Here is a 19,533-nt window from a genome sequence, read left to right on the forward strand (position 1 = left end):
TTTGTTATTGACGAGTTATTTGCGAACTCGGATCGCCTTGCATACTCCGATCCTTCGGCTCTTCTTCACGGCTTCGCATTAAGAGAAACGCTGGAGCTTTTACTTTGATTTCACTGCTGGGCATTTACATCGAATGCCTTTCATATTTCATGCTATTTTTTTTTTAAGTGAATACACTTTTTTTCACGTACCCCTTGTCCTTCTCTTTTCTCCATATTCCAGAAAAAGGCCCTTGGATCAGTGCTTTTAGAACAAGTGTTTTATCATATTGACTTGATCGAGAAAGATTACTTCGGGTTACAATTCACGGATCCGTTCCACGTCCAGGTACTGTTCGTCTACTACATTGTTACCTTAGTAAAATTGGAGTCTGGTTGAATGAGTCATGCACCGCAGTAATTAAACATTAGGCAATGTGCCGTTTCCAGTGTTTACCTAGTGCAGTAATCGCTCGGAATTTGTTTGTCTCTCTGCAGCACTGGCTTGATGTCACGAAACAAGTTCGGAAGCAAGTCAAGAGTAAGTTTATTATTTGTGGCTGAACACACACACACACGTGTGTGTGTGTGTGTGTGTGTGTGTGTGTGTCTATCAGAGCATTGAAGACAATTCTGCTGCTCAAACCTCAAGACATACGGTGTAACTTGGCAAGCAACCTGTTCCTTGCCTAGCTATTTGTGCTTTAGATGTTTGATCAAAGCGTAATGAAAAAAAAAAACAAGAAGTGATATCTGTAGCAAACTTTTGTTTCAGCACATCATTCAAATAATTTCAACTGTATCATAGACAGATATATCATATTGTGTGAGAAAACGTGTGCTGCTCTTAATCTTCCCCTGATCTTTTGCATATATTGTATTACTTCCAATTATGTTAATGGGAACCAAAGCTGGCAAGCTCATAGCTGTATACCACTGGGCATTCTAAATACAAAGTTTAATTGTGTCTACCAAGTATGGTCTTTCACCCTCTTTGAAAGTTGCCCGTGTCTGTGAATCCCTAAGATGTTGTAATGGAAACAAGATCGCTCTCTTGCTTGTTTCCAAAGGCAACATTTATAACACTCTCAATTCAAATTGTGGCATCCCGCATGTGCACATGATATTGTAGTGTTGTGCTTCTCTGTTCATCATACTAACCTTTACTCATTTTCAGTTGGGCCTCCATACACGTTGCATTTGAAAGTGAAGTTCTACTCTTCAGAGCCAAACACTCTGCGTGAAGAGCTGACCAGGTGTGTGGGATCTGTTTGATCACTTTTTGAACATACTTGTGGAAAAATCACTTTTTAAACATACTTAGAAAAAAAAGATTTACAAAATAGCATCTCCAAACTTGATTATCACCTTTTTTTATTTCTTACCTTTTTTCATTGCCTTTCTTCCTTCATTTGCTTGGTATTACTAGCATTTGTTTAAAGTTTGTTCTGCTACCACAGAGGATGCTGATAAGTATGACAGAAAATGTTTCCTTTCTCAGTAATATTCTTGAGGAGAAGCAATTATAATTAAAAAGAAAAACTATGTTGAGTGTAAATTTAGTGCCATAACAAGTATCACATGACAGTGTGGTCAGTCTTATTATTCAAAGTGAAAAACTTGGTTTACGTGTTATATGTCTGTCATCATAAAAGGCTGAATTCACCAGTGTTTTTTTGTTTGTTTTTATTAGCCTGGGTGGAGGTCAAGTAAGATAAAAAATAAAACTTTTGTAATGGTTATGAATGCTAAAAATGCTTGTATGGTGCTTCAAACATAACTTTATAAGATAGCCATGTTTAAACATAGCTTCTTTCTGCATTTGCTTTGGTTGTAGCCTTTTTCGTCTAGAGAAGAGTTTGTTGCATTCATATATAGGAACGAAAAAATAAATAAATTGCAACTTACAACGCCACTGCGACTATCTTGAGCAATTGATTTTATATGACACTCTGCAGAAGTTGTAGAAGGAGGGCAGTAGATTGATATGATTGATATGTGGGGTTGAACGTCCCAAAACCACCGTATGATTATGAGAGACCCTGTATTGAAGGACTCGGGGGAGGGGGGGTCTTTAACCTGCACCCAAGTCCGAGCACACGAGCCTACAGCATTTTCGCCTCCATCGAAAATGCAGCCAGAGGGTTGGGAAAGAATAGAGAGGGGCATGTTTTCAGAATCGCATTACTGCTAATGGGTAACAGTAGTTACCCGATCACTTGCAATTTAGTGCTCAGCAGAACAGTTCTCCAAACAAATAAATGCTGATTCACTCTTAATTTATGCGCTTGTCTAAACTGATGATACTTGCTTTTTGTCTCTTCCTGAATTGCATAGATCACATGGTCTTTTATTAATGCTCCAAGTTTAAATGTTTCTAGGCCTGTCTGATACATAGGCTTTTTTTTTAGTGAATCCAGACCAAGGTTCGTCTATTTTTAATAAAGCTCTCTCTCTCTCTCACCAAAAGTTTATGTGATATCTATAGGTTATCAACTCTCCCATTCTATCTAACTCAAGTTGAAGTTTCACACAGCAAAAAAAGGTGTTATTTTTATAAAGTTTAACCTTTCATCCTTTCAATTCCTCAAGAATAAAAAAAGTTGAGGTTTAAGATGTTCTTAACTTAGACTGAAAGGAAAGCATCATTTTTAAATTGGTAATGTTTTTGAAATTGTAATCACATTTCCAGGCTTCTGCCTCGCCAGTTATAATTGAAAGGTTGATCTTGTGATCTCCCAGTTAATCAAAACTTAATTACATTGAGAACAGCAACCTACTTTGCTGCAAATATGTGCAAAACAATGCTGTATATACTCAAATGAGCAGTTCTAGTCAGTAAGTAAGCCTCAAGTGGCAACATTTAGGAGGTTCTGAATTTTTTTGTCTCTTGTAGGCAGCCTTAGAGCTAAAAAGAAACTCTAGGAATTGAAGATTCACACTTATGGCTAAAAAGCAGATCTTGCTCTTTTGTTTTTTGAAATGAAGTGCTTCTGTCTTTGTTTGAAGCTTTGGCTTCCTGTTGCAAATATTTGCATGTTTTCAGATCATAGACATAAAGTAATGAGCTTCTTAACTAAGATCTGTTGGGTTGTGAACAAACAGTTGGGAATATCATACTCTCAGAATGCAAGAAAACCTGTGACAAGTTTAATGTTGAGGAAAAAAAAAATGTCTTGAGGTACAATGTAAAAGTGGAAGAGAAAAAAAGATTCAATATGTTAAATGATTGATTGATTGATTGATATGTGGGGTTTAATGTCCCAAAACCACCATATGATTATGAGAGATGCCGTAGTGGAGGGCTCCGGAAATTTCGACCACCTGGTGTTCTTTAACGTGCACCCAAATCTGAGCACACGGGCCTACAACATTTCCGCCTCCCGGAAATGCACCCGCCGCAGCCGGGAGTATGTTAAATGATATATACAGCAGCACAATGCTCCTAAAGCCTTGCTGTCCTCGATACCCTTACCTATTAGTGGCAGCATCTTACAAAAGCATATAAGCAGGATTCTTAGTATTTATGTGAAGAGCCATCTCACTCTCTGTGCAAAAAAATTTTTTTCCTAGTTAGAAGATGTTTTATTGCTGGAACAAGAATGTCAGGGCTTCAGTGCTAAAAAGCTCACCTATTAGCAGCAAATTTAATTATCCTGGCTAGAAACATTACATGTAAAAAAAAGCAAGTTATTGTGGAGCTTGTTGCAACCAGGGTTTGCAGGCACTGGAGATCCAGGATGGAGATGGCGAGGCAGGAGGAGGTTGAACTTAGTAGAGAGGGTTTATTAACATTATTTACATGGCACGAGTTCTCTGGCTTGAAGCTCTACAATAAGAAGTTCTACATTGTAAGGCTCTCCATAGAACAAGCACGTCTGAACCAACACCCTAAGCAGCCCACGAGGGCTCATTAAATACTCTCTCTTTTCCCCAGATCCCTAGATCATAGAATAGGTTCATACTGCATTGTCCAATAAAAGGTCCCACCGTGCACACGAGGATCATTATGCCGGCACCGCCCCCAACATACACACATACACAAACAAAGCACATGTATAGTCCCGGTGATGCTGCCTCCTTCGGCGAATCTTGCTTCCAGGGAGCGGGGTGAAAGTTTGTCATCTCGCCGCTTGGGCCAATCGCCCATGCTTTGTCGAACGGCGGTCGCGGTCTAGACGCCTCCGAGGGGCCAACGCCTGGACATCTGGTGCTGATTTGAGCGTCGACGGCTAATTAGCCAGAGATGCACAGCGCGGTGGTGCGATGTCCATCTTGGACGGAAACTCGGCATTGTAGCTTTTTTTGGGGGCACAAAGACGCCACGTGTCGCATCTCTGCGCCGGCCTCATTGATAGCAGTGCTCCGTTGTGATTTCACCCATGCACCACCCAGTACATGAAAACAGCAGGGCGTCTTCGCGCTGCTTCTTATCTCTACAAATTGAGGCGGCAGCCTTTCTTCCGTTTTGGCGGCTGCTGCAAAAGGGTGGCTCGCCAAACGCAACAATCTATTCAAAAGTTGTGTGATGTTGGTATTTATGCAGTTCGTATGCTCAAAATACTATTTCTCTATTGCTTCCTGATCATATGTACAGCTGCTAGCTGCATTATTTCAGCATGCACTTCTGTACATTGGGTATATGTCTTTAAAATATCTGTTTTCAGGCTATCGATAATATCAAGCTTTAAATATTGGTGCAACAAGAGGAATGCAATTCTTTAGGCAGGAAAACGAATGAAGAAAATAATACTGAATAATGTAGAGGTATTTCAAGAGATTTATACTGGATGCGAGGCTCTGATCATGTAAGAACAGTTGGGTGCATTATTTTTATTGCTCAGGATTCCAATTATGCATTTGTTTGTAGCGAAAAAAAATCAAGATGGATTTCTTTCTGCATTGACTTGTCATACTCTTAATTCACTGACTTTTTGCTCATTGAGAGATAGGATTGTGCAAAGAGCACTGCACACCACAGACAGAGGCAATTGCGAATACACTGCAACTATCTTTTAACAGAGAGAGCATCACTCGGTGCACGACGGAAATACAATGTTACGCCTGAGAGGGCAACCTGTTGCAAATTGTTCCTGAGCGCTGAGGGGTAGAGAAGGCGCAAGCGATCGCAGTAAAGATAACGCGAGGGAAGCGGCAGCCGTCTGTCATTTGAATTTGAGGCATGCGGGAAGGAGGCATTGTGCTGCCTCAAGCACTCGCCCAAGCGTAGCGTCGCCTGCATTCTTTTTTTTTTCTTCCTTTCTCTCTCTAGGTATTTATTCTTCCTGCAACTGAAGCAGGACATCCTCTCTGGGAGGCTGCCGTGCAGTTACCAGACGGCAGTCGAACTGAGCGCCTATGCTCTGCAATGTAAGCTCTTTTTTCTTTTCTTTTTTCTTCGTTGCAGCTAGGTTGCATATTGCAGTTACATGTTGCCTTTTTAGGTGTGCCGCACACAATGCATACGTCTGTATGATTGTTCTGAAGTTGTGCTAGTCTCTTGCTGTGTAGCAATTTGCGTAGCTACACCTTTCAACCTGTAACACTTAGCTGCGTTAATTTTAGCACTTTACACTAAAGAGAAAAATGATGCCACTGTAGCTAGTAAGTTAAACCCTTTTGCAATACTGGAAGTACTACCCTCATTAAAAGGGTTTGCATCATAGGCCAGAAAATCTGTGAGAAAAAAAGGCAGGTGGCTATGCTGCCTTGAAGTTCCCATACAGACTTGCCTTGAATAGTGCACCTGCTAGGGCTTGCATAACTCATTATCAGTGAAAATTAATTGCATTGCATTTGTTGGGAGTTAAGGGATGCAACATGCAAGTTTTAGGAAATTTGAGCCATTTTGGTCAAAATACAAAGACTTCACAATTCTGTAGTGCTACAAAGACATTGGGTGCAGGGATTTTGACATGAAATTTGAAAATTAGACTATGACCTTCATTTTATGTCCTGATTATGAACTTGTGGAGGCAAATGTAACAACAGTACAGTTCTCAAAAAAGAATTTATCAGTCAAAACTGGGTCACTTGCTATAGTGTCGAATGACACTCTGGCTCGTTCATACTACAGCTGCTTCAGTTTGTTTCCTTAAAGCAATTCATGCATGTTAACTACTTTAAATGTAATAGTTCATTTTCTTACACTTTCTTGGATTTCCTGCTGGCATGTTGTAATAATATATTTAAGCAGTTATATCTCAAAGCAAACTAGTGTTTGTAGTAGGAAAGTGTCTTTTAAATTGTAATTGTGTATATAGTAATAAAAAATTTGGAATAAGCGGGAAACTTAGCACAAGAAAATACAGAATTTGTTATTATTTTTTAATAAGAAATTGTAGAGGTAAACAGTGATATAAAACACTTTGCTAAATGAGTGCAGGGTATATTCGCGGCGAGATTGGGCTATAGGTGGCAGCACTGCCCCGGGAAAGTGTGAATAGGCGGTTGACGGTGTGTATACCAATACGGTATACGCAGCGGCGCTTTGTTGCGTGCGGTCTGAGCCGATTGTGGACAGATAAAATGCGTTGACTACAGTTTACTGTTAATATCTACGCCCTTATCTACTGAATCAGTGCGCAACTCCTATGCAACGTTAAGATTACCCGCGGGTTAAGCACATTTATAGGGATGCTCGCCCTGGGAGGCTCTCTTAACGCTTTCTCACTAAATCACGCCTTTGCTGTGTTGTTTGTATGTGGTTAGCTTGTGTTCCACCTGCTACGCACTGCTGTAGCATGACTGAACTACTTCACATCTCTGTCATCTGCATACTACAAAAAAGAGAGAAAGAAAGATCGTAGAAAGCCCGCATATCTGTAGCACTGTTCGCACCTTGTAGGCACATGATTTTTTTTTTCTCATTCTGTTCGCCATGCTATATGAGACAGTCGATAAGTCTATTATCAGGTAAGCTTAGTGGCTGACGGCGATTTGCGCTGCACTGCGTTTACTAAGTGTGCGCACATGTTCTTGCACCAGTAAAAATCTTATATAAGAGTTCAGCAGAAAACTTTCATTGATGGATTACATGCATCACGGTGCTACTATAAAGGCCTGGTTAGTGGGACAAGCATGTTTTTTTTGTTTGTTTGTTTTTTTCAAACAAAAATTGCCACTGCCTTTCGTCAGTCAATAACAGTGCCACACAAATCCTATGTAAAAAAGATGAAATTTTTTATACGACATTATATATAGGGCATGCTGTCTGAATTGATTTTCAACTTCTGGGCTCTGTAAAGCCTTCCTCAATCTAAGCATACGGTTGAGCACGGTAACTCTGTTTTAAGTACAGTGTAATTACCGAAGTCTCACTGTTTATGTGATAGTAATATTTCTATGTAAAGGTACGACGGCCAGATAAACACAACTAAGGCTCCAAGCATGATCAATAAACTACAGTGCCGTAGTTGTACACCTACCAACCGCGCGCAAGTGCGTGTCCTGGAGCCCATTCTTTTTTTTTTTCAACCAAGTTGCTATAAAATGTTGCATTCACCCACTCTGAAATTATTCTGGTGAATGAATGGGGATACGACAGCAATAAACAGCCCTCTGGAAAGTTGCTCTCGCCGATCTTATTAATAAGCATTAGCAGCTGAGAAAGACCAAATGCTTTCGCACGTCGTTTCAGGTTGTTTCAGGCATACAATAAAAACAGTTACACTCGCGCTGACAAGGCCGGAAAAACCACACTTTGAGAACGTGCATGACATAAGTGCACATAGAAACACGATGTGGCTATCAGACAACGCAAGGAGCAATCCACACTTCTCCATTTCGGCCAGTTGCCGCCAGGCGGCGGCTCTGCTCGGTCTCGCGGCCAATGGCTCTAGTGACATCAGAAGAGACGATTGGGCGAGTTGGTGCACTTTCATCTTAAACAAATATTAGCATGACGAAAACAGGGACGGGAAAGAAAATACAAACTACAGCGCTGTAGTTTGTATTTTCTTTCCCGTCCCAGTTTACGTCGCGCTAATATTCGCTTAAGATGACTTTAGTGACATTAAGATTGTGAGCAACACAGTTCGGTAACGAACTTGTTCGTGAAGGTGGATCTCAAAATTGTTCTGCATATAAGTAATAATTTATAAAATATTTTTTATATATTGAGAATATTTTAAGGAGATGGGTTCAACTGCATTACTTCCTCGTAGTTGACAGGTTTGTAATGTCGTGAATATTTTTGCAGCTGAATTGGGTGACTATGACCCTGAGCAGCATACTCCGGAGTTCGTCTCCGAGTTTAGGTTCACGGAAGACCAAACGGAAGATATGGAGCTGGACATCATCAATGCATTTAAGGAGCTGAAGTAAGTTTTCTTTCTTTTCTTTAGTTAGCTTTTGTACTCTGCCTCTGAGGTTCTTAGAATTATAAGTTGTGCACGTGTGGAGAAACGAATGTCTGCTCCACTGTAGTACATTGTAGTCTGATTCAAGCAGGTCTACCACGCATTCTGTTAAATGACTGTCACAGTGTCACATCTAGATTTCGAAAGCACTGGGTACCACCTGATCATGGGCTATTGTATGTTTTGTCACTTAGTTGGTTAACCAGGAGTAAAATTTAAAAAAAAATCCTGCATTGATTTGCTGACACAAATTGCCATCTGTTGTTTTTTGCCCTTATTTCTCCGAAAACCAGATGAATTTGGGATACGGTTGGGGCAAAATGAATTCCTTGTAGATAGTAAATATTTTGGCGAAACTCGAAGGATATTTTTAGAGCTGGTTTTGATTGGTGAACTTGTAGAAATGTGTGAATCTTGTTTCCACTTGTCAGTTCATCGTGAAGCTCCAGATGTAATCTTTTCTTGTGTCTTGGAACTCCTTGTTGCAACCTAGTTTAATCTTAGAACCTGTCGTGTTTTCGTTATGTCTGTGCACAAGCATCATTGCATTTTGTTTATTTTGAAATGCGGCTTCTGTGGCTGGGATGAAGCTTGCAACCTCGAGTGCCGCAGCGCAACGCTGTAGCCACTAGTTTACAATGTTAGATGTGTGCCCTCAGTATTGAATTTGAATGGTAGAATAATATCTACTGCACTCACGGATTGGAATGCAAAAATTTAAGGCTAAGTAATGAGTGCACTTTTTCCAGCATCTATACTTTGTGTCACAGTAGTGTAATTTTGACTCGGGCATGTGCATCAGAGCAAACATTACCTTTGGAGGCCACATTTGCGGTGACATGATGCAGTTATCATGAACAGTTGCTCTTTGCAGTCCTTTTAGTAGAAAAGAATGTCACGTTTCAGTGTGTGAGTAATCTACCTGCATTGCTACAGGTACTTCTCCCGTGTGAATGTGCACACAATTTGCACCGGCAGTCTCTTTTTCTGTGCTCAGTATATCGCTGTAGTCCATGAAATAAAGCAAGCCTTCCTTTTGTGTTTTTCTGTTCTCAGTAAAGAATATAGTAATATTGCTTTTTAATTTTTTCTCTGCAAAACATGTAATGTATTATAACATTTTAACAAATTAATGCAAAATAAAGGTAGTAATCGACCCACAAAGATAAACAGGAGTGCCTCTGTCTCCATTTTCGTTCCTTCACTCCTTAGTTAGACTAATTCATAAAAACGTTAATCATCACCAAGCCACCTAAAGTGTTAGCCTTTCGAAGTAACCATGTGCAGTGCTAGAGCAAGTGAAGTTTATATTTTAGCTAGGCTGGCCTTAAATTTTAATTTTTTATTTTTAGCAAGTCATTATATTTTCATAAAGCATAGTCATTAACTGGCACAGTTTTAAAAAAGCATGGGCATATTTCCTGCTTCTGTGCCAATTTCAGTTTCATATTGGTGAAGCGTGTACTATTACAGTATGCTCCGCAACCACCGGGATGCCCTCTGTGACATACTAGTTGTATGCCTCTTGCCATGGTTAGCTACTGTCTGATAACAAACCGTGTTGATTTATTAACAATGCACGGCTTTCTTTTACAGGGGTCAGACACCTGCTCAGGCTGAGATGAACTACCTGAGCAAGGTTAAGTGGCTTGAAATGTATGGAGTTGATATGCATACTGTAATGGTAAGTCTCTCTCTCTCTCTCTTTTTTTATTACTAGATGCACTTAGTACAATGAATTTACTAAGCATTACTCTTAGTATTACAACTTTCACACAAATTTAATGCATTGCAAAGTCTTAAACATTGTTTTTCAAATGGCATTGCGATAAGTAGTTAAGCTCATGAAGGATGCATCACTGCGTGATCAATGTGTCAAATCAGAAGTGCTTTTCAGATTTGTAAGCTTCCTTGAGTCTAACATGTAAAAGAAATAAATAAATTTATTGCATCATATAATCATTTGCATTTGCAAGGCTTCGCTTTTCATAGTACACAACAGATAAAGGTATAACGAAACTCTTGGTTCTGTCGTTGAGTTTTGCCATGTTTGGTGTGCCTTCCTTCCAGGGGAAAGATGGCCAGGAATACTCGCTAGGCCTCACTCCAACTGGTATTCTAGTCTTTGAAAAGCAAACCAAGATCGGCCTTTTCTTCTGGCCGAAAATTACGCGGCTCGACTTTAAGAGTAAGAAGCTGACACTTGTGGTTGTGGAGGATGACGACGAGGTGAGGAAAAACTTTTATCATGAATTGTAACGTGCTTTTAGTTATGACCCACGTAGTTAAATGCTACTTATACAGGGCTGCCGGGCTATATTTTTAATAATGAAATGGTGTTATTATTAGATCATTTTAAAAGAAAAAGATGCTTGTTGAAGAGACTAAAAATGGTCCACAAATGTCCTTGTCATTTTGCACTTGAGGCTATAGCAGAAAATGCTTCTTGTCCCTTATTTTTGTATGATTGACAGCCTATGCTTCAGTTGCCACTCAGCGGGTTGAAGGGAAAAAAAGGAATAATAATAGCTTCTTTAATTGTGTCTGCAGTCATGTGCTACTTGTTTAATTTGGAAATGGTACTTGTGATGCTCGTATAAACTGGTGATCAAGCCCATCGCCAATGTTCAACATGAACTTCTCCCACACGAAAATGAATCTGGTACACTTCAGTCTGGAAATATCACTCTAGTTTCTGAAAAATATTGTGTCTTTTAATGTTTCCTGTGATGTATTGAATTTCATCAGTGTTTGTGAAATAAAAAGTATTCTAATATGTGTTTAAGTCTGCATAATGTGAATTTTCTGGTGTTCTTTTTTGTCTGATGCATATGATTTACTGTGTTGTAAGGATACATGTAAAAGGAGGTATCATGTTTGTTTGCATTTTTGTGTATTTCTAATAGTAGAATAGAGGCAGCATTATTGCACTTAATTGTTTTGTGCAATAAGGCTACTGCATCTGCATTAGAGAAAGCTGTTTACATTGTTTCTTTCTTTCTCAATGTAAATATTTGGCAATAAATGCACAGAACCATAACATTATTAAATTGCTATTTTAAAGTTGACCACTAAATTTGTTATTGATCTTATTTTTGTGGTTGGAAGAGTGAATATTTTAGTTGCATGAAGTGAAAGGTGGTCTGAAAAAAAGAGGGTAATTGAATTCAACTTTTCATTTATTATTTATTTATGCAGTACCGTTAGCCTCCAGATGTGGCTGTAAGCTGGAATGAGTGAAATAAAGTACAGAAAAAATTTTGATATACAAAAGAAAACATAGGTGTTGTCTTGCTTTGTCATAGTGTATGTGCTATCTTGAAAACGACACTCCCATCTATGCAGGGTCGTGAGCAAGAACACACGTTTGTCTTCCGCCTCTACAACCCCAAGGCAGCAAAGCACCTGTGGAAATGTGCTGTGGAACACCATGCTTTCTTCCGGCTCAAGGAGACCATGAGAGGACCAAACACTCGGCAGAATTTCTTCCGCATGGGCTCCCGTTTTCGATACAGGTACATACAGTGAAATTTGTGTGTGTACTTAATGAGGGGGTTAGAGACTGTTGCAACACTTTGCAAGTTTTCGGGAGTATAATACTAGTCTTGAAACATGACACTTAAATTTGCTGCTAGTGTCATAGCAACTGATTTTTAGTGATGTTATAACCTCTTAAGTGAACCTGTAAGGTTCTACTGAATGGAATGTGATAAATGCCTTTATTTGGGTCCTTCGATGCATGAACTAGCACGTAGCAAGCTACTGCCATTTCGTGACAGATAGGCCTAGCCTCTCTGCTGTGACACAGGCCTGTTGGACTGCCCATAGCTGTGCCTCAAAATCCGAGCTGTGTAGGGCAGCATCCCGCTTGGACGACCTAATGTTTTTGTCACTCTTTAAAGTGGGGCACCGCCAGAACAGGTGTATTAAGCTGGCACTGTCTGAGCAAAGTGCGCTAGGAGGAGGAGGAGGAAAAAAATGAGTGAAAGGACAGGGAAGGTAGCCAGTTCTTAGACTGGCTGGCCACCCTGTGCTGGGAAAGGGGGTAAGGGGAGTAAATGATGACAGAAAAGAGATATTGAAAAGAGTGCTAGTGCTTGACTTCTAATTCCTTGGTAGACCCTGTGCAAGAGTGCTGTACATGTTCTGGCAGAGAGCGTTACTGTAATTTTTTTTAATTTGTATATTTTTACACAATTTCAATTGATTGATTGATTTGTGGGGTTTAACGTCCCAAAACCACCATATGATTATGAGAGACGCCGTAGTGGAGGGCTCCGGAAATTTTGACCACCTGGGGTTCTTTAACGTGCACCCAAATCTGAGTACATGGGCCTACAACATTTCCGCCTCCATCGGATACACTATTTCGAAGCATGATAAGAACATTTGTAACTCTATCTGCACTCAGAATTTGTTTGCACTACCAACAGAAATGTGGAATTATTAGAAACTGTATTCAGCTTCTCTCCATTTGCTGTTTATTGAGCTTGCCAATTATTTTGTGTAAGGTTGATTGGACAATTCTCAATTCTCTTTTGCAGTGGACGTACAGAGTTCCAAGCCACGCAGAAAAACCGCACGAGGCGTACTGTTCAGTTTGAGCGGCGCCCCAGCCAGCGATACTCGAGGCGCACCACTAGAGATAGTCGTCATCGCGCATCTCTTCCAAACTGTGTAGCCCTCAATGCTGCGGATCCAGAGAACAGTGTGGAGTTGGCCCCAGTAGCACCGCTGGATGTAACAGTGGGACCACTGCTGATAGAGAACATGTAAGTCTGTGTCTCATCTTTTTTTTTTTTTTCATTCTAATCTTCAGTAGTCGGTCACATTCTGCATAAGCAGCAAATGCTTGGTCTGCAAAGGACCCAGAGAGCCTGTGCTAGCATTCACGGCCACCTACTTATGTGCGACCACTTGTGCATTGTTTGCAAGAACAAAAGCAGCATTGCCGCCTGTTCATTGGCCTCACATTATGTGGACCGCACCGATGCGCAATCAAAAGCAAGTCAAGCTTTAGCAAGACCTCACTAAAAAGGCGTTTGTGATCTACAGTAAAATCTCACAAAGTGACATCGCTGAAACAGAATCATTTCTTAAATATAACTGCCTCTAATTCGATTGGTTTTTAAAATTTTGTGGCTGTAACCTTGAGCAGTACTCACGGACTGAAGCAGGACAAATTGGGGCTTAGTAGCTAGCATACTCTCGTTTGTACTGTCTTTGGTTTGGGTCATATTGGTGCAATTTCGATTTGAATTCATAGATCAGAGCCAACATCGTCTTTACAGACCATATTTGTCAAGACATGACATGAAATCTGGAGCAATTGTGCATACCAGTTGCTTTAAAAAAAAGGTTGCATTTGAATCCATGAGCACTGCACATCGGTCTCGGTAAATTAAACTCCCATTAAGTGGGACAGATTCTCTTGGTTCCTCAAGAGTCCATTTAACGAGGTTTGACTGTACTTTCAAGGCTGTAAAGCCGGCTTGTACCTTTGAAAAAAGAAAACACTGTTATATACAATTTTCTGTCATTGTCAGTCCTCGTTATTAATCATCCTGGTTTTGCTGGTTCTTGCTAAGCATGTGAGGATAGTGAGCACATTTTTCTTGCAAAGCTTAGTGCTTTTTTATTAACAAATTTTTTTTTGTTCTGTGCAGCCCAGCAGATGATGTGCAATCTTCTAGCCCTGTTTTAGCCACTGGGGAGGCAGAAAACAGGCTGGACACCCTCATTCGTTCCCTTGCCAAGGAAACAAGCTCAGCATCAGACACTAGAAATGACTTGACTGTCTACAAGAAAGGCGACCTTCCTACAGAACCAGAACCAGGTAAAAAACAATGTGCCTAATCCATTGCGATCGTCCAGGTTATTTTTTTGGAATTCGTCAATTTTTTTTCGGTTGATATAGGGTTTTAGCCGTATGTGTGCGTGTTGCCGGACACCTGTAAGATGTCGCAACACTTTGCAATTCTGGTTTTAGCCGTATGTGTGCGTGTTGCCGGACACCTGTAAGATGTCGCAACACTTTGCAATTCTGGTTTCACACAGATGTATTTGAAATGTTCCTGCTTGTGTAGCTGAAGTTATCGTGATAGATAAGCAGCCATAAATACCCTGACTAGAGATAAGGCCACTGCCAACGTTTTCATTCTAGCAGGTAAACACTGCTATCGCTTACTGCCTGCAAGGTTTTCTATTCTAAGATTTTGCTTGAAAGTAGTGTGGCTGTTTCCACTTCCTTTGCCATTGTTGCTCTAAAATAATATTAACGTATATAGAGTATATTAGTCAAAGCTCCTGTATTTAGCTGATGGTAACAAAAATATACAACCACATAGATGCACGGTGCTGCTCACAGTGGTTGGCTGCTGACCAGAAAGATGTAGGTTTGATCCTGGCTTTGGTGGTCATGTTTCAATAGAGATGAAAAGCTTAGGGGCACATGTACTGTGTGGTGTCTATGTGTAATAAAAAACCTCAAGTGGTTGAAATTATCCAGAGCCCTTCACGCGTCTCTCTTAGCCTAAGTCATTTCAAGACATTAGAACCTATAAATGAAACCAATGGGAACATACATATATCTTGATTTTTGTCTGGTTACGTTGGTTTCCTTAGAAATAATGAGTGGCTCAGTTAGAAAAAGAGGCTGCTGACCCTGAAGCGAAATCATTCGCAAGACTTCTCGTGCTATAATGTAAATAGCACAAGTGCAGTACTTGTACTGCTTGAAGCAAGGACGCTGCTACTCCTGGTTGCCACCCACTGCTGTAGGACATGCATACCTGTGATTTAAGCCCTAAACCTGTTAGGTCATATAATTTCTTGTATAGGAATAACGACAACGAATAATTTACCTGAAAAAAGACCGACCTATACTAACTTATAATTTTAATAGGAGCCTGAGCATCAGCAATTTTTAATTCTGTGATTCGTTAGTTTGGTGCTGCAGGTTTATGTAACTCTTCCCAACGTAATATTACAAACATTCATGCATTCCATTATGCAAGGTTATGCCTTTTTGCGTCATCTTTGGAGTATCCTACTGCAGGCGTATGACATTCCTTGAGGGGCAGTACGAAGATAGTTCCCACATATTTTGTGGGCGTACTTTAAAACTGGTATGATTGCTATGTAAATTCTAAGATTCGTACGATGCCTCAATTTTTAGCAGTTCGTGAAAAGAATCAATTGGCACATTGCCAAAACCTGCATTGAATTTTTTTCTGTCATTTAATAATTTGGTTGCACGAAGTATCAATTTTTCACTTAAGTCAAAAGATACAGACCAAGGAAGGTTACGTCATCATGCGATTTATTATTACATAGTATTTTGTTTCATTTTTGTCCATCCGTAGATGCCGAGGAGCTGAGTAGGAGGCTAAAGGCCTTGGACAGTAGCTGCAGTGCAAGCGGGACCAGCTGCAGTAGAAGCAATAGCAACAGAAGCAACAGCAACAGCTCGGCAGGAATGAGTGGTGGTAGTGGCAAGGACTGTTGTGCAGCTGGCACTGTCACCGTGGTTTCGTGCGGTGTCAAGAATAACCAGGCCAAGGCTGGTACGAGCAGTGGCATGCCCAAGCCTATACCACCTGACCAGATGAAGTGCAACATTCTCAAGGCCAAGGCGGAAGAAGACAAGCGTAAAGGTGAGTTGGTGCTTTCTGCTTCCATACACCTAGCTTTAACGTGACAGCGTTAAAGAACTCGTTCCGCATAAATTTTGGTGTCGGCGTTATTGGTTGGGATTGAGAAATCATCGTTTTGTCCATGACCAAAATATCGAGAAAGATGCAAATAAAATAAACTTGAGTCCGAGTGAGAATTGAACCCAGGCCATCTGCGTGGCAAACAGGTGTTCCAATGTAGAGCCACTGTATTGCTTGGAACTGCTTCGGAAAAAACACAGTATGAATGTCAAGCATGGAAGGAGTTTCTTTGAAGCGAGTAGTAATGCATGGCAGGAACGTAAAATTGTGCCAGGCATCAAAACATGGATTTTGTGCAAAGAGTGGGTGGAAAGGCCCACCCATTACAAAAAGCTCAGGCATACTTGATAATCATCAGTTGCGAAAGCATCAACAGAGTAAGTAGCTGCATAGGTTCATGGGTTGCCTTACGGATGCGTAGTGGGCCCTTTTGCTGATTTTCAAAAGGAAGATTAGGGTGTTGTAGGCACTTAACGACTGTACTTGCTGTAGACATTCGAGGATAGCTTGAAATGGCCAATGTTATGTGCGCAGTTCATTTTCTTACAGCATGGTTGAGACATTCACTGAGTATCGAAGCCAGGCTAGCAATTAAGAAGGCGATGCTTATGGGGCCCAATTACGTTATCAGATTCTACTCTTGAAGGCGATGCTCGAGCATCCTCCAACTTTTTTTTCTACTTATGTTGCGTGCTATTGTAACTTGGATAGTAACTGCATATAGTTATATATCGTTTTTCATGCCAGTGGTCCTGTGAAGGGCATTACAGTGTTTCATAAGTGGTCAGAACAAGCCATCACACATCGTGTCCAGTCTGAGAAGTGAGAGTGGTGCGGTAATGGTGCTCGATACTGATAGTCATAGTGCGCACCATGAAATTTGTGCAGTCTGGAGACCCATGGTGACAGCACACATGAAGCACTGGAAATTCTCGCAAGCGCAGTCATAACTTTGTTACTTATATGTGGAAATTGATTAAAAAAAAAAAAACCTACAAGCCAAGAGATGGGAGATGGTATCGGCTGTTTGAACGGCATCAAAGAGGACCTAAAGTGCCTTGTTTGTGGGCCATGGCACTTCAGAATTCATATGGCACAGTTTTTATAGCACTGATTTGCCAGTGCACTTGTCTGTTTTGTCTATTTTCTTCATTGCTCCTTGCCACTATTGGGCTACGTGAGCATTCGAGCTCGCCTATACGATGCAAGGCCAGAAAACTTGAGAATGCCTGGTTGATAGTATTTCTTGTTTATTGAAGAAGCACTGACACAAAATTTCGATGGTGAAATAATGGGTGAGCTAGATTTCTGTGGAGACCTACACACCTGCGAAATATCTAGGGCAAAAATAGCCTAGTTTACGTTGGCTAGTTGCTGGCACGCACCTGCAGGTTCGCGTGTGCTGGCTGTCAGTGTGGCGCCCGCTCGTGCGTGCTCCCGCTCGTGCGTGCTCTCGCACATGGCGCACACGTCGCACTTTTGCATGGACACGTGGCCAGCTGTATTTACCTTGCCCCCGGAACTGCTCCTGCCTAGCTCAGTGCTCTTTGAAACCGAAACTGAGACTGGATGCTCTAAAAACGTCTCTATATAAACAACCGTCGTTCACTCGCGCAAATGAGGTTTTAAGCCCTGATAAGTGGGTCATAAGCTGACAATTAGAATAATAAAAAAAAACTAGGTGCAAAATTTTTGTGTCTGTGCTACTTTAATTAATTTATTTATTTATACGGATACCTCACGGCTTCCCATGTTTGGAACATTGTGTGAGGAGGGGGTATAAGACTAGTAATAAACATAAACTAGAAGATTGTGCAAGATGTGGCGAATTCAACAATATAATAGAAAAAACAGGTGATTTAAAAAGGCAATGAACGACATGGAATGAAGCATAACAAAACACGCTAAGGCAATCGCAATAGATATATCCATGTGTGAAAAAGAACCACATATTAAAAATCTATCCTATACACAAATACAACATAAATTTATGAAATATTAAAGTGACAACTGGTAGTATAGCAATAAGCCAATGAATTTCTTTGATAAAGCACTTGTATGCAGAAAATCTGAGGAAAAGAATAGAGTTAGCTTATCTCTAAATGTTGTGGGCTCACGTATGTTTACAATGGCTTCAGGGAGCCCGTTCCACATTTTTATGCCCCGGGAAAGAAACATAGTTGTTTATGAGTGCGTTCGCCCTGACAAGCGTTGAAAAGCATATACTATAGTTGAGACGGCTCGAATAGAGATGTGGTTGTGTGTGAGGCAATGTGGTTTGACGGTTACTGTAAATTGTCTTGTGTAGCAAGCAGATTAGAGCAATATTCCTACGTGTCTGAAGATGTGGAAGTGAAAGTGAATGCTTAATTTTTGTTATACTAGATAGTCTGTTGTATTCATGAGGAATGAAGCGAGCTGCACGATTCTGGACAGCTTCAATGGATTTTATGAGTTAGTCCTGGTGGGGACACCAGCTACAGCTAGATGCTCGTTTCATTGTAGTCAAATGTACTCTCTGTTGTTGTGGTAGGATTTATTCTTTTCCTTGAAGACGCGCATGTGTGTGTTATGTACTATGATGTGGTGCCTGTTCAATGTTGTGTGCTATTTCGGCGTCCTTGGCGAAGACAAATTTTTTAAAATCTGTGATCAATTCGCAGCATGACAGGTTTTGTTTCTTTCCTTTTTTATTTCTTTTTTGTTGCAAGATATAGAACGGGCTTTTTTATGTCTAGCACTTTGCGTATGTGAAGGCACTGTCTACAGTGTGTGGTTTATGAAGCATACAATAGATGTATGGTGAGTGGGTGCTCTAGTATTCTAGCAACGGTGCAGAGAAGGGGGCATGTTAAAGCAGGAATTGCAACTCTTTGTATTAATGCAAGTTTCACATTTGCAGTGTTGGCCTTCAATATTGAAAATAGAAGGGCCATGCAGTGGCGTTAATACTTCGGTTACGTAGATCTAGAAACACCACCACCTCCCCACTTCCTTAACTTTCCTTGTGTTATAGGTATATCAGTGTAAAGAGGATAGTTGGGGGTTCCGTAGCATATTTGCAGAAGCTGTAGCGGTTCCCCAAGGTCAGAAAATTTGCGAACCCCTGGCCCATACTATTTCTTGTTTATTCATTTGAGCCACAGCTTGGTTTTGGTTTCATTGTAGTGAAACGGAACCTGCTGTTGTAGGGTGCGTTCTTTTTTTTTTTTTCCCTCCAAGATGTGCATGCGTGTGGTATGCATTATGATGTGGTATCTGCTGTGTGCTATTTTTTCTGCAATCCAAGAAGACAATTTTTTTTTGTTTCAACTGTGGTGAAACAGTTATGTTCATCAATATTCTCTTAAACTTGGTGTTCGATACTATTGTTTGGCCTGTTTTGCTGATTTGCCTACCACTATACCAACACTCCTTGCTTAGATGTGGCAGCGAAGTTTGGAGATCAGTAATTATGCATAAAGGCAGTGCTTTCTTTTC

The 19,533-nt window shown here is 40.6% G+C and overlaps 1 protein-coding gene across 2 annotated transcripts in view; it reads left to right on the forward strand.

Moving 5' to 3' along the window:
• Positions 1-19,533, forward strand: part of yrt (erythrocyte membrane protein band 4.1-like yurt) — a 36,788-nt gene that overhangs the window by 1,446 nt on the left and 15,809 nt on the right. For both annotated transcript variants that reach the window (XM_075891106.1, XM_037412607.2), the window contains exons 2-12: positions 223-327; positions 477-519; positions 1,156-1,234; positions 5,251-5,348; positions 8,179-8,299; positions 9,935-10,022; positions 10,409-10,567; positions 11,684-11,853; positions 12,883-13,110; positions 14,005-14,174; positions 15,703-15,993. In XM_075891106.1, the coding sequence (XP_075747221.1) occupies positions 223-327; positions 477-519; positions 1,156-1,234; positions 5,251-5,348; positions 8,179-8,299; positions 9,935-10,022; positions 10,409-10,567; positions 11,684-11,853; positions 12,883-13,110; positions 14,005-14,174; positions 15,703-15,993 (1,552 nt within the window). The remainder of the gene's footprint in view (positions 1-222; positions 328-476; positions 520-1,155; positions 1,235-5,250; positions 5,349-8,178; positions 8,300-9,934; positions 10,023-10,408; positions 10,568-11,683; positions 11,854-12,882; positions 13,111-14,004; positions 14,175-15,702; positions 15,994-19,533) is intronic.

The sequence above is a fragment of the Rhipicephalus microplus genome, chromosome 1, assembly GCF_043290135.1.
Source record: "Rhipicephalus microplus isolate Deutch F79 chromosome 1, USDA_Rmic, whole genome shotgun sequence".
NCBI lineage: Eukaryota > Metazoa > Arthropoda > Arachnida > Ixodida > Ixodidae > Rhipicephalus > Rhipicephalus microplus.